This window comes from Sarcophilus harrisii, chromosome 5, assembly GCF_902635505.1.
Source record: "Sarcophilus harrisii chromosome 5, mSarHar1.11, whole genome shotgun sequence".
NCBI classification, from domain to species: Eukaryota; Metazoa; Chordata; class Mammalia; order Dasyuromorphia; family Dasyuridae; genus Sarcophilus; species Sarcophilus harrisii.
The window spans coordinates 129,479,780-129,494,639 of NC_045430.1; the positions used below are offsets into that span (position 1 = coordinate 129,479,780).

Sequence of the window (14,860 nt, forward strand, 5' to 3'; positions counted from 1 at the left end):
CCTGGAATTTCATTGGGGTAGAAGGTAGCCTTGGGTAGAAACACCTTCGCCCCAGATACATTTGCAGCATATCTGTAATTCACAGTTTTGAAGACTTGCCTGGACCATCAAAAGGTTCACTGTCCTTGGTTACATAGGCAGTATGTGTTGGGGTAAGACTTAAATCTAACCCTTCCTGGCTGGTCCCTCTTATCCCTTATGCTACAGTTCTCATAATAAGCTGTAATGGTGTAACATTTAAAATTGAGTGGAGAAAATAAGGGAATCATGTATGAGAAATAAACCCTCCCCCAGCTTAGACTGGCATGAGTTATACTATTTTGACAAGGAGCCAGCATCCCAATTGAAATTCCAAGCTTGTATATAGCTGGGCACCTGTTTTGCTTACAAACATTGCATACAAAGGAGAAGTTCATTCACAGAAAGGGGAGAAAAAACCCAGAGCAGGACTTCACTCATTTAGCCTTGCTGGGCTGCAGTCCCTTGATCTGGCAGCCCCTTAGAATTCAAAGGCTGTCTTTAAAGGAATTTTTGATTTACAACATGATGACTTTGCTGATGTCCTGAATTCGAATGGACCTTGAATTGAATTTTTCTACTAGGGTTCCATCACTTTGCGAAAAGAATACAGGATTCAATCATTGGACAATCATTATTTAGCTGTTTTTGAAGTGTTTATTTTATTAGTCTAGAAAGTAAAGCAAATTTCGTACTTCTAAGTTGTTGGTGAGCTTTGAAGACATAATGTGTCCATACACCCCATGGTCAGAGTTCAGTAGCTGGCAGCAGGTGATAATATGCCCAGAATAGGAAAGCTCTTCGTCTGATACATTTTTTGTTTGTCAGTGAGAAACCTCAAAAGAGAATTTCAGGGAAACCAATTTCTCTCTTCTTCCTCTCACAGAACTTGTCCTCATCCTCAACTCCAATGTCCCCAAGTTTGTTCTTAGTGATCAGGAAAAGCTACCTAAATGATTTCTTAGTTTAATAACAATAATGCTGTTGTAGTTATTGTTCAGTCTTGTCCCGCTCTTCATGCCCCCATGTTGTCCATAGGATTTTCTTGGCAAGGATACTGGAGTAGTTTGCCATTTCCTTTTTCAGTGGATTAAGGCAAAGGTTTTGTGACTTGCTCTTTGTGACATAACTAGTAAGTATCTGAGTCCAAATTTGAACTCAGGTATTTCTGACTCCAAGTCCATCACTCTCTCCATTGAGCCAATAAGAATAGTAATGGCTAGCCTTATATAGTTCTTTAAAGTTTGCAAAGGACTTTACAAATATTTACAAATATTATCTCATCTTTACAACAACTCTGGGGGAGGGAGGGAGGGAAGGAGAGAGAGAGAGAGAGAGAGAGAGAGAGAGAGAGAGAGAGAGAGAGAGAGAGAGAGAGAGAGAGAGAGAGAGAGAGAGAGATATTGATTATTATTCCCATTTTACAGATGAATATACTAAGGCAGAGATTAAGTGACTTTCCCAGGATCATCCAGGTAGTAAGTGTCTGAAACTTTATTTGAATTCAAGTTTTCCTTGCTTGAGATCCAGTGTGTGATCCATTGTATCACTTAGTTGCCTTCTGTTACCCCAGTCTTGGATGATAAAGTTAGAGAGAGAACTTATAATTAGATAATACTAAAGCTCTTCTCCCTTGAGAAAAGCCCTCTTGAAATCTAATTTTAACTTATGTCCAGACTAGAACAAAACTGTGAGAGGCCTTTTCCAAAAGAAATTTAGATACATAGTTGATTCTTTGCCATCTGGGACATAAAATATTGTAACATGGTTGGAAAAATGTGTACTGCTGCATGTGAATGGTTAACTTTGATGATAAAAGCCATTTTGGCCATTGAGCCTATTCTCTCTATTCAACCCTTTGGGATTTAACTTCAGATCTCCTGACACAATTCATCCTGTTTTCTTTAAAGTTCCCAGTGACCTCTTAATTGCTTTATGTGACAGCCTTTCCTCACTTCTTATTCTTTCCAGCCTAACTGATTTATTTGGCAGTGCTGACCATCTTCATGTTCACAATGGCTCTCTCGTCCCTGGCTTTTCTCAACACTTGTATCTTTCAGGTCTCCAATCTTCTGTGTCTTCTCACCTGATCTTCTCATTTTCTTTGGTTGTGTTTCATCCTCCATCTTATACCCCCTGATTGTGGGTGTTACTCTGCGTTCTGTACTAGGCCATCTTCTCCCTCTAATCTCTCTCCATTAAATTCATCAGCCTTCATAAATGTCATTGTCATCCCTATGCAAATAGCTCCCAGATATATGTAACCCCAGTCTGTCCCTTCCCTGAGCTTCAGTCCAGCATCACCAATTATGGACATTTCAGACTGGAAGCCCCAGAAACATCTCAATCTCAGCATGTCCAAAATTATGTTCATTATTTCTCCTCAACATCCTCCCTTTATTCAAATTTTCCCATTTCAATTGAAAGCACCGGCATCCTTCAAGTCTCCCATGTTCATAAGATTGTCCTTGACCCCTTAGTCTCTCTCACTTCACAGGTTCAATTAGTCATCAAGTCTTGCTGTTTCTTCATTGACAGTAAACCTTTCATTCCTCTCCAACAGGCCTTCATCACCTTTAGCTTAGAATATTACAATAGCTTCCCAATTGGTCTCTTCTCTCACCACTCTTGTCCTTCCTTCACTCTGCTGTCAAGAATTTTCCTTAACATATTTAATCACATGACTCCCTTAATCAACTCCAATGGCTTCCTATTGCCTCTAGAATAAAACATTAATCCTTCTGTTTATCTTGGAAATGCCCTTAACGACCTGGTCCCAAACTATTTTTCCACTCTCAATGGATATTGCCCTCCTTTCTGCATTCTGTGACTCAATTACTCTTGTCTTTTTTTTCTATTCTTTGCACAAGATATTCCTGCTCTACCTTTCAGAGTCCTTTCTTCCTTTGAGATGGTGGCTCAAAAGCCACTTTCTGCATAAAGTCTTTCCTGACACCCCTTCCCTCCACAGCTGCTATCAACTATTTTGTATTCAACTTCCTTGTATATATTTATAATTTTTTACATTAAAATTATGCTAGATATAAATTTATATCTATATGTACTTGGTGCCTCACCCATTAGAATATAAACTTCTGAAGGACAGGGATTAGTCATTCTTTATACTTGTATTCCTAGCATCTATCACATAATAGACACTGAATATATATTTAGTGATTGATTGGGCCTCTTTAAAAATTTTTTAAATAAATTGGTTTTTAGACTCTTGTATGAGCCCAAAACAAAAAAAATTATATTTCTTCAGAAGATCTTAGAACTTATCACTCATTTTTCTCTTGCCACTTCTAGGCCTGGCTCAGAGAAAGTTTCTAGATGGGAACTCAAAAGCCATGGGAACTTTTAAAGCTTTATAAATCTGAACTTTGCTGTTATTTTTTTTTAAGAGATAAGCCTTTTTGTCCCACACTGAAGAATCTAAGTAAATTGGTATCTGTTTCTGGGTAGACTATGGCATAAACTGGTTAGCTCTGCACACACAATAAATTTTATTCAGTATGCAATATTCCCAAGAGTTTCACAGTAAAGATTTTCAAGAGAAACAGCTGTGGTTTGAAAAGATTTATGATAATCCAGATGGTTTATTTGCTGGTAAATCCACTTGTTCATTTAAAATTAAAGTCTTTCAGTAAAGTTGCATGCCTTCATTGTGATTTTATATAAAATAAATATTTTGCTCCTGCACATGCAGTTAGATTGGGGGGGGGGGGTGAAGTCGGCGTGCATGTATGTGTGCATGTAGGCACATTCATGTGTAAAGATATCATCATTGATCTAGCTTCTGTTTGAAATTTCTCTTTAAAAATGAGATTGGGGGAAACCCATAACAATGTCTCAAATTATTCAGCAATTAAGCTAGCAGTATACCTAAGGGAATTCTTTATGACAGCAGAAACTATTGGTGAGGAGATAGAGTCAGACACCAAGTACCCCATTTGGAGCATGTAGCACTTGGTCTCTTTGGGAATTGCCACTCTCAACTTCTGACAAATGATGGTGTAATCATATCTCACAATTATATTACTGATTACAGATTGCTTTATGAGCTGAACATATGCAGGTATTACTGCTAGAATTACTACCTCTTGGGGATCTGGGAAGAAGGAGATTTGAAATCGCCCTCTTCAAAGTGAGAAAAAGAGGAGCTATACAGTAGGAGGGAGGACCACAAAAAAAATTAGGAATGCAGAGCATTTATTGCCAGTGCTCCAGTTCTTGTGAAGTAAAGATGGTCTGACTCCTGGGAGACCCCCAATGCCATATCTTACCAGCTTGGTAGATCCTTTTTCTACAGAACTCTTCTCCTTTTCCTCTCTTTAGAACTCAACTGTTCAGCATTGTTCCCTCTATTCCCTTGGCACTGTCCAGTTAACTAAAGTTAATTAGATATCTCTCACATAATATTCCTATCTTCCATCCCCATGTCTTTGCACTGACCATCTTGTGTAGCTAAAGGCACTCCCTTCTTATCTCCACCTCCTCCTATTGCTTTCTTCCTTTAAGCATCCCCTTCTACTTGAAGTCTTTCTTAGTCTATCTTAATTGTGTGTCCTCCTACCTAAACTATCTTATATTTAAATATTTTGTAATTATTTATATTCTCTTGATACTTATTCTGCCTAAATATGTGTGAAGGTGTGGTCAAGGAATCATAGATAAGGGGATGAATGTGACAAGTGGTTGGCTTGTAGAACTGTCAAGATTTGGCAATTAATTGGATATGTAGCGTAAGGGGCAGTCAAGGATAACTCTCAGGTTGGGAACTTGAATTACTGAAAGGATTGTGGTGCTCTCAACAGAAATTGAAATGTTCTAAAGAGAAATGAGTTTGGAAGCAAAGATAATGGGTTCTCTCTCTCATTTAACACATTTTTCTTTTAGCAGTAGTCATCAAAAGAGTGTATATGATCTAAATTTACGTATTGCTGAAGATTTTGAAAGAAGTATTTGGAATTGGGAGTCTCTTAGCACCCCTCAAGTCATAGAATGAATGCTGTTATTTTGAATGAGAGATCTGGATTCTTTAGGTTCTTGGTAAAAATAGGGAAAATTACTTAAATACTATATACATTAACTGACAAAGTATTAACAAGCTAATTAAAAAGCTAAAAAGCTAGAGAATATAGGACTTTCTTGCAGAATGAAAAGAAGTGAACTTTGATATCCCTCTACCATATTAGACTGCCTTCTGATTCAAAGCCAGAGTGTGAGTATCCCCAACTTTTATAAGTTATTATCTGTTTTGAAACTAGATTAGTGGTGGTGTACAATTGTGTCCAACTTTTCATGACTCAATTTTAGAATTTCCTTGGCAAAGATACTGAAGTGGTTTACTCAGTTTTTACATATAAAGAACTGAGGCAAACAGGGTTAAGTAACTTGACTAAGGTTACACAGCTAATAAATAAGTGGCTAGGGCTAGATTTTAACTTATGATAACGAGTCTTCTTGATTCTAAACCACTAGTCCATCCACTACAGCACCTATCAAATCTGTATAGCAATAAAGTATAGATTGTGTTGTTGCCTTTGTTTGAATGGACTTAGTTTCATAGTCAGAAGTCATCAGATAAACAGGTTAAGGTTGTAAAAAATGAATTAGAGATGTTTAGTAGATAGTACTAAATGAAATGAGGCAGTAACAAATGCAAAACAGAGAAAAGTAAAGGCTGTGTGTCTAGGGAAGAAGTAGGATGGTTATGGCCTGCAGACCATCTGGATTGTTGAACCCATTAGCCCTGGTGGCACTCCAGAGGCCTTGTAGGTACTCTTTAGCATGAAGCAGGACCTTTCCATCTCTTCTGATTTCCTATCCATCCTTTCCCCCTAGACAGAAGGTGACATCTATGCAAACCTGAGGGACTGACCTTTGAAGCACTTCTGTAGATTTGTTTAACCACACAGGTTACTACAGTGGTTTTGAGACTTGGGAAGAGAGAGACCTGTTCTCATAATCAGATTTCTGAACCATCTGGTATTCTAGCCACCTTGGAAATGAAGCCAGGGAATTTCAAACCAGAATTACAGCTGGCTCAGGGCAACCTATGAAACAGGTGATTCCCTTAACAGCGATATATTCATTTAGGACAGGCAGGAAAGAAAATTTCATCTCCATTGAGATTTAATGGAGTTTTTTTCCTAGAATTTATAGTAGCACCTTGACACATTGTCATGGTAATTACTCTATCATGGAAAATCATATTTCTTCTCTTACTTCAGTTAAATAATCTCTTCATATAAATGAATTTAAAATTTTAAGTGATCACAGCAAATGGTGAGCAGAAGAACTGTGGTTGTTGCCTTAGATGATGGTCAGAAACAAAGACCTTTAAAATACTTTCCCCCTTTTTAGATCCATTAATTCTGGAATAGGGGAAATTAAACCCACTGGTAACCAAAATCAAAATGGTTGTGCCTAAAGATAGCAGTTTCAATTTGTACTTCCATATATTTATTCTGCAAAATTTAGACAGCTTGATCAAATACTCCTTTGAGTGGAGTGTTTGAATATGTACACAAAATGAAGCAGAAAGATTTCCTACCAGGCAGAGATAAAGAACAAACTCAATTTTTAAAAAATTGTGTTGAGTGAAGCAATGTGTATGCCTCCATGCAATTTTTGGTGAAATGGTGTGCACCACTAACTTTTCAGTACTCTGTCAGAAGTAAGACAAGTAACATTCAGAGGAGCCAGAAGAACCCAGAGTTCTCATTCACAATCATTATCTGTCTATGAAACAACAGCTGTAGAGGTGATAGGGAAATAAAATTTTACCACTGGTATGATCAAATGAGCTTTCCCATGAATTTCAATCTAAACTTACATCAGAAAGTATTTTATAGACTCTCAGGTTTAATATCTTTTTGTTTAAATATAATATCTTTGGAATGGGAAAAATGGGAAAGATCTGGGTTTTGGTGCATTTATTGAAGAGGATCTAAATTTTAAATTTAAAAAAAAAGCCTTTATAGGTGCACAGCACAGCTAGACTAGCAGCATTTACTTTTAAACAAAATGATAAAGTAGGAAAAGTTTGTTTTTAAGTGCTCTCTGAGCTTTTTTCTGTATTCTGTATTTTCACTTCCCTATCTACTAGATTCTGAATGTTTATGTGTGATTCATTGGGGTTCTGCAAGAAAGACCTACTTATCTCAAGCTCTGAAATAATCCCTCCTTCCAAAAAAATAAAAATAAAACAACCCTCTAGTATTTGCTTAATTCATTTTCTTAAAGGAAAGAATCTGATGGAGTAATAATGCACATGATGTTGTTAATTGCAGGCTAATAGCTTAACATGTTATCCTTCTCAGGGATATTGTAGTTTAAGAGGGGAGCTTATTGAACTATTCCCTTTTAAACCCAGAAAAATGAATTTCTAAGGGTAGAATTTTAGCATTGAGACAGATGGGGAATATAATTTAGAGGGAGGGTGATTGGCTTTTTGGGGGGTTAGGAGGACATCCATCAAAACTTAGAATGTAGTTAGGATTAGAAGGATCATAATGTTGGCTTTGCACATAAGAAGACATAATTATGAACTGACATTACAAGATTCCGTTTGTTTATAAATCATCTTTCTTCTTTGTTGCTTTTACCATTTAATGATGACATTCCCAAATTTCAGACCTTCTATGACTCCCTAAATCTTTGAAGATAAATCTCATTTTCTCATTCTTATTCTTCTATCTAGTTTATATTGATAGGTCGTCATTCTTCTTCCTACTTCCTTTTTCCTTGACTCCAAAGAGGCAAAATGTCTTTACAAATTCTACCTGTTCCTCAGAATCTTTTTATACTTAAAAGGCTTATACCCTCAAAATGACTTCCAATCCATCTTTCTAAGCCTCAGTTCCCATCTCCTCCTTGATTTTTTCCTGCTCCATACTACTCTCCCATGAGTTTATTTGGAAGAGAAAGAAAACTTAATATAACTTTATAATTTTGAGAATGTAAGCTTAAGAAAGAGACCTCAGAAATTTTAACTGCTGCTGTTTTTCTGAATGGTTTCTAAGGAGACCTTCAATATTATCATGATTAATAAATTAAATAGGTCATTAAGCATTGGCATCTATTATCTCAAGTAATAAACTATTCTTTCACTTTGGGGCGACTAGTACAATATTCTTGGGTCTTAGTTTTGTTGATAATAAAATTATTGGTTGATCTAGCAGGTGAAGACAACAGACTGACTCCTCTGGTCAAATTAGTCCAGTTGCTGAAACTGAGAGATTCAATTAGGACTGAATCTCTCACATAAATGAAGGTGTGCAGAATCTGCTGAGTCTTTTATTGGAAGGATACAAGTGTTTCTTAATATTTTAGTAAAAAACATTTTGTATGTGCCAAGGAACTGCAATTGTACTATCCTATAATTATAAGGATTGTATCTTTTTTTATATGTAGCTGGGTCAAATGTGAGGCTACATTTAAAAATTTATTTAATTTTTTGAACCATACCTGTGAGAATACATAAACAATTTTCATGTTCCTTTTCTGGGTAAAGTAACATCTTAAATGTATTTTTGGTTTCTTTGCAAGAGGAGTCACTGCTTCTTTTACCGTAATAATTCTGAGTGAGTTTTCTCTTTAAATTTATAAGCTATTGCTTATTTATAATGCCAATTTATAAGCTATTGATAGCTTATGAAATCCACTTTGGTGTGCCCCAAAACCTTGTCTGTGGAGTCCTTTGCATCTTTATATATATGACGGTTGTCTTCTCTCCTGCTTTGTACATCTCCTATTTACATCTCACTTAGGAATAATGGATGTTGATGCCTAAGTGTTATCTTTACTCAATATTATTTGCTGGTTTGGGGCATCTCTTTGAGAGTCTCTTGAATCTCTTCTGACCTCTCAATATATTCAACTGTACATTAGGATGGCTTTATACCTTGGTAGTAAAAAACACATTATCACAAAATGTATATAATGCCACTCCCCTCCCCTCAATTTACCAAGTTTACTAAGAAAAAAGACAGATCAGATAAAGCATCAATTTTTCATTGATATTTGCTTTGTGTCTATTTTTAAAGCGGAAACCTAGCCAAAAATTTTACCTTGCTTAATAGCAACAGCATTTTTCACAAATGTTTTCTTCTAGAAATATGGTACAGGTTGGGAGAGAGTTGACAACAAATCAGCCCACAGGTTACATGAGCAGACACGAATCTGTAGTGTCTAAAAGTGGTCATGTTAATAGTAGCCAATCTATGTATCCTAGACATCTCAGGCTTCTGTTTGGGGATTTTTCAAATGATTTTAAACTTATTTTAAAATACAATGACAATATAATCATCTAAGTCTTAAGGGTGAGAACTCCAAAAGTACTATAAAAATAATTTATTCCAAGTGATTGTGTCATTTTGTCATTTTGATTAACTACCCTTCCTTTTAGTTGCCATCTTCAAACTCCCTGAAATACCAGCATTGCTGGCTGTAGTAGATGAACTTAATGCCTTTTTCTTCAGCTTGGATAAAGAGAATAAATGTGATTTAGAATGAAAGGCAAAGTATCAATGATTGAGAGATTATTACTGTTCTCATGCTCTTTATTATTTCTAAATTGTACATTCTTTTAAAGTATATTATTTGTTCATTGCCATCAAGCAAACCTGTTCGTAGACATTTCTAAAAAACCTTTTCATTTCTCTCTGTAGGTTGTTGTTTCGTAACATTTTATACAAGAAAAGCTGCACTTGAGGCTCAGAATGCACTGCACAATATTAAAACCTTACCTGGGGTGAGTCCGTTTACTTTTGTACCAAATCACTTTATTGCTTGAAAATGGTTCCTTTCAGCTAACAGTTCTAGTTATGGTCTCTTAGTGCCAAAAAAAATAGCTTTTGTCTTTGGAGGAGTGGGTGCTGATTGACCCCCTCATTTCATGAACAGCAGCCATGCCATCTGATGAGTCCATAAAGTAGGATGGACACTAACTTTGAAGGAAAGAGCTCTCAAATAATCTATACCCTGGCTCAAAAATCAGTGACCCCACTGGGCAGCAGCGAGCTGCCACAGAGCATTGGGTAGGCTAAGATTTAAAAAGGGGGGGAAAAACCCAATGCATACACACAAGGAAAAGCAAATCGAAAAGAGAAAGGGATTTTACTCACCAGGAAACCTTTTTCAAATTTAGTTTCTAGATTTTTTCTTTTGAAAGGACAAAATGTACCCTGCATAGTTATAATATTAAGCTTCCTCATGGTTTCTATATAGTTGCCAGTGGTTAACAAAGCCAATGTTTTAATACCCATTTTGTGACTTCGTAGTAATGTAGGAGGGAAAAAAAGACAAAGTCTACACAGTTTTTCCATTTTCTTCCCAGTAATATTTGACTATTAGTACAATTCACTAGAAATGCCCTGATGACATAAATTTAGCTACTTCATCAGAATACATTATTTCTAAAAGGAATTTTGTGGCAATTTTTATAAATTATGTAATGATGTTAGACTGCATTGTTCTATTTGAATATCTTCACTATTACTTGGAAATTGGCAATGAGTTAACTTAATATCTTAAATGGTTATCTGTTTGCAATAAAGAAATATCTGTGGTAAGCAGAGAAAAGATGATGATTTTGTTGGAGCCTAGTGTAATAAAAAGAAATGAATGAGAAATCAACAGCAATAAAATATGCTTACAGTTCAGTTTATAGATTTCTATGTTTATGCCATATATAATTTACATACCTTATACCTAAACCAGTCCCCTGTGGGCTAGAACAGTCTTGAACCTACACAAGTCAACTTCTATCTTATCTCATTTGGGAATGTAGTGATATTTGTTCAGGAGGAAATTACAGTGCAATATACCTTTTTGGAAAGCAAGTTAAGTACTCGATCTCAAACCCCTCTAAAATAGGGATTCTCAAACTTTTTAATATCATGGACCTTTTTGGTGACTTATGAATCCTATCACAGAATAATGTTTTTAAATGCATAAAATACATTGAATTACAAAGGAAACCAATTATATTGAAATATGGCTGTCAGGATATTTTAAAAAATAAGTTTACAGATCCCAGGTTAAAAACCTGCTATTTTAGAGTCTAAGGTTATTGAATTGTGGTTCTTCTCCTGAACTATGATGTTTCACTGTCTCTTCAATAAGGTGGAAAAAGTAGGAGAAGAAAAATTAGGGAGCATTTATGATACAACTATATAGCTTTGTTAAGAAATTGTGATTTCCATTCAATTTAACTAACATGTTATAGTTTCAATTCCAATGGCACAATTTTTTTATTATTTAAGTACTGAAAATGGTAAATTAGAGGTAACCCAGCTAAATTCTTTCAACATTGCCCTCTAAACAACTTTAAAATAATTCCTCAGGTCAAATTTTGAAGTAGCAGAGTCGACAAAAGATTGGACAAGTGAGATTTTTTTTTCTGACCTAAGAAAACTTAGGAATTTGGAAGAGAATTTATAATAATACCAGGATAGAAAACTGTCCAGAGTCCATACAAGCAGTGGCAGCAGCCACAGCAACTTTGGGAGCTCCCAGCCCAGATAGTAAGGGAGTCAGACAGCTGATCAAAAGAGGTTACAGGAAACCCTTTGTGAGTACTGCTTGACAACTCTATTACCCATATGCAAATCTGGGTCTCAGTTCCAAGGTGAAGAGGAATATTGGGAGTCAATCACAAGGGAACAGGAGCTCTGTTCACAGTTACAAGGCAAAAAAAAAAAAAAAAAAAAAAATATATATATATATATATATATATATATATATGCTAGTACTTATGACTGTAGGGTACCAAAAGCCCTTGAGAAGTGACCCCAACCTTTCTCAGGATCATGTCACATTGGAAGCACTGAAAGCAGCAGCATAAAAAAGCTTAAAGTTTGGGACAGTGAACAAATCCCAATTGTAACATAAATTTAAAATTTAAGAAATACATGGGAAAATGAGCAATCAATAACAACACAATAACAAAAAAAAAAAATTGATCATAAAAAACTATTATGATGGCAGGAAAGACCAAGATACAAACTCAAAAGAAAACAATTATAAGCAAAGTCTCAAAGAAAATTCTTGATTGGACCCAAACCCAATAAGATTTTTGGAATAGTTAAAGAAAAAGATAGGCCCATGGTAGAGGAAAAGTTAGGAAAAGAAATTAAAATGATAAGAAAAATTATGAGAAGAGAATCAGAAGCTTAGTAAAAGAGGTACAAAAATACTGACAAAAATAATTCCTTTTAAAAACATAATTAGCCTAGTGTTAAAAGAGGCACAGAAATTCACTGAAGAAAATAATTCATTAGAAATTAGGACTGGGTAAGTGGAAGCTATTGACTACATGAGACATCAAGAAATAATAAAACAAAGTCAAAAGAATGAAGAAATAGAAGAAAATGGGGAAAATAACAGACCTGGAAAATAAATCAAGGAGAAATAACTTAATAATTATTGGCCTACCTGAAAGCCATGATCAAAGAGCATAAATACTATATATCAAGAAATTATCAAAGAAAACTATCCCATATCTAAAATCTAAAGGGTAAAATAGAAATTGCAAAAAAATTTAGTGATCACTTTCTGGAAAAGAATCCAAAGTGAAAACTCCCAGGAATATCATAACCAAATTCTAACCTTCTAGTTCAAAGAAAAAAATACTTCAAGCAACCAGAAACAAACAATTCAAATATCGAGGAGCCACAGTCAGAATCATACAAGATTTAATGGCTTCTACATTAAAGAAACAGAGGGCTTGAAATATGATATTCCAGAAGGCAAAAAAGCTAAGATTACAACCAAGAATAACCTATCCAGTAAAATTGAATATAATTCTTCAGTGGGAAAAACATGTTTAATGAAATAGAGAACTTTGATGCATTCCTGATTAAAAGACTACAACTGAACAGAAAATCAGACATCTTAAATGCAAGACTCAAGAGAAGCACAAAAAGGTAAACATGAAGGAATAATCATAACAGATTCAATGTAGTCAAAGTGTTGATATTTCTATATGGAAAGATGATACATATAACTGCTAAGAACTTTATCATTATTAGGGGAATTAAGAGGAGTTTAGATGGGCAAAGGCATGAATGTGAATCAATTATATTGGGATGATCTCCCCAAAATAATGAAATGTTGAGAGAGAAAAGAAAGGATGCACTGGAAGAAGGATAAAGGGAGAGGTGAAATGAGAATATTTTTCTGACATAAATGAGACATGCATGAAAAAGCTTTTAAAATAGAAAGGGAAAGGGAAAGAGGAAGTGAGCAGTGCTTAAATCTCACTCTCATTGGAATTGTCTCAAAGAGGGAAGAATATATGACATACTCTGTTGTGTAGAGAAATATTACTTACCCAAGAGGAAAATAGGAGAGGAAGAGAACAAAAAAAAAAAGTGGGGGAAGGACTAAAAAGGGGAGGACAAATTAAGGGAGGCAGTAATTAAAAGAAAATAGACATTAGAAGGGATAGAATAAAAAGAGAGGAGAAAAAGCAAAAAGAAAAAAAGAAAATGGGACAGAGGAAAATACAGAACTAGCCATCATAACTGAGAATGGGAATGGAATAACTTCAACCATAAAATGAAGGCAGATAGCAAAATGGATTTGGAATCAAAATCCAACAATATGTTCTTCACAAGAAATATGCAAACACAAGAAACAAAAAGATACTCACAGAGTTAAAATAAAGGGCTGGAGCAAAATCTAATGAAAAGAAAAAGACAAGAATAGCAATCACAAACTCAGACAAAGCAAAAATAGACTTAATTTAAAGGGGTAATCAGGAAAACTACATTTTGCTAAAGGTACCTTAAACAAAATAATATCAAAAAAAATTACAGCAAGTTTCTCTGATAAGTCTCATTTCTCAAATATGTACTGAGTCAAATTTATAAAAATAAGAGTTATTCATTCCCCAACTGATAAAGGATATAAAGAAATTTTCAGAAGAAAAATAGAACTATTTCTAGTCATATGAAAAAATGCCCTAAATCACCCTTGATTAGAGAAAGGTAAAAGAAAACATCTCTGAGATAACCACCTCATACCTATCAGAAATGTAAAATACTGAAGGGATGAGGGAAAATAAGGACATTAATAAAAATCCCGGGGTTCTGAATTGTTCCAACCATTCAAGAGAACAATTTGGAACTAGACCCAAAGGACTAAAAAACTTTACATCCTTTTAACCCAAAAATATCAGTACTAGATATAGATCCTAAAGAGATCAAAGATAAACGGTAAGGGAATTGGTTTCAGAAAAACATGGCAAGACCTATATAAGGTGATGCAAAGTGAAGTGAGAAGAACCAGTTCTGTTGTAACAGTGATCAACTGTTAAAGACTGATCAATACAGTGATCCAAGACAATCCCAAAGGAATTATGATGGGGAAAAAATGCTGTCCACCTCCAGAGGAGAGAGCTAATGAATCTAAGTAAAAACTGAAGTATAATTTGCTCACTTTTTTTTTCTTGCTTTTTCTTGAAATATGGCCCATATGGAAATATATTTTGCATGATCTCACATGTATAATTGATATCATATTGCTTGCCTTCTCAGTGGGTGGCAAGGAGTGGTGGGAGAGAGGGACAGAATTTGGAATTTGAAATTTGAAATGAAGAATGTTAAAATAAATAAATAAGAATTGTTGAAAACAGTTTCTTTTTTTGTGATTGCTTTGGTAAAGAGGACAACTATTAAATCAAGCATATTTGGTCATGAAGGACAGCACCTCTAACTTTAAAACACGCAATATTATTTTAGCTTTGTTCTCTATTTTTTCCATCCATAGTTTTACTGAACATAACAAATGTTTCCTATGTTAACTTTTACAACTAGCTTAAAAAGGAATC

The 14,860-nt window shown here is 35.0% G+C and overlaps 1 protein-coding gene across 20 annotated transcripts in view; it reads left to right on the plus strand.

Annotated features, from left to right (window-relative positions):
- CELF2 (CUGBP Elav-like family member 2) overlaps nt 1-14,860 on the plus strand; it is a 969,093-nt gene that overhangs the window by 822,376 nt on the left and 131,857 nt on the right. For all 20 annotated transcript variants that reach the window (XM_031940494.1, XM_031940495.1, XM_031940484.1 and 17 more), the window contains one exon: nt 9,696-9,778. In XM_031940494.1, the coding sequence (XP_031796354.1) occupies nt 9,696-9,778 (83 nt within the window). The remainder of the gene's footprint in view (nt 1-9,695; nt 9,779-14,860) is intronic.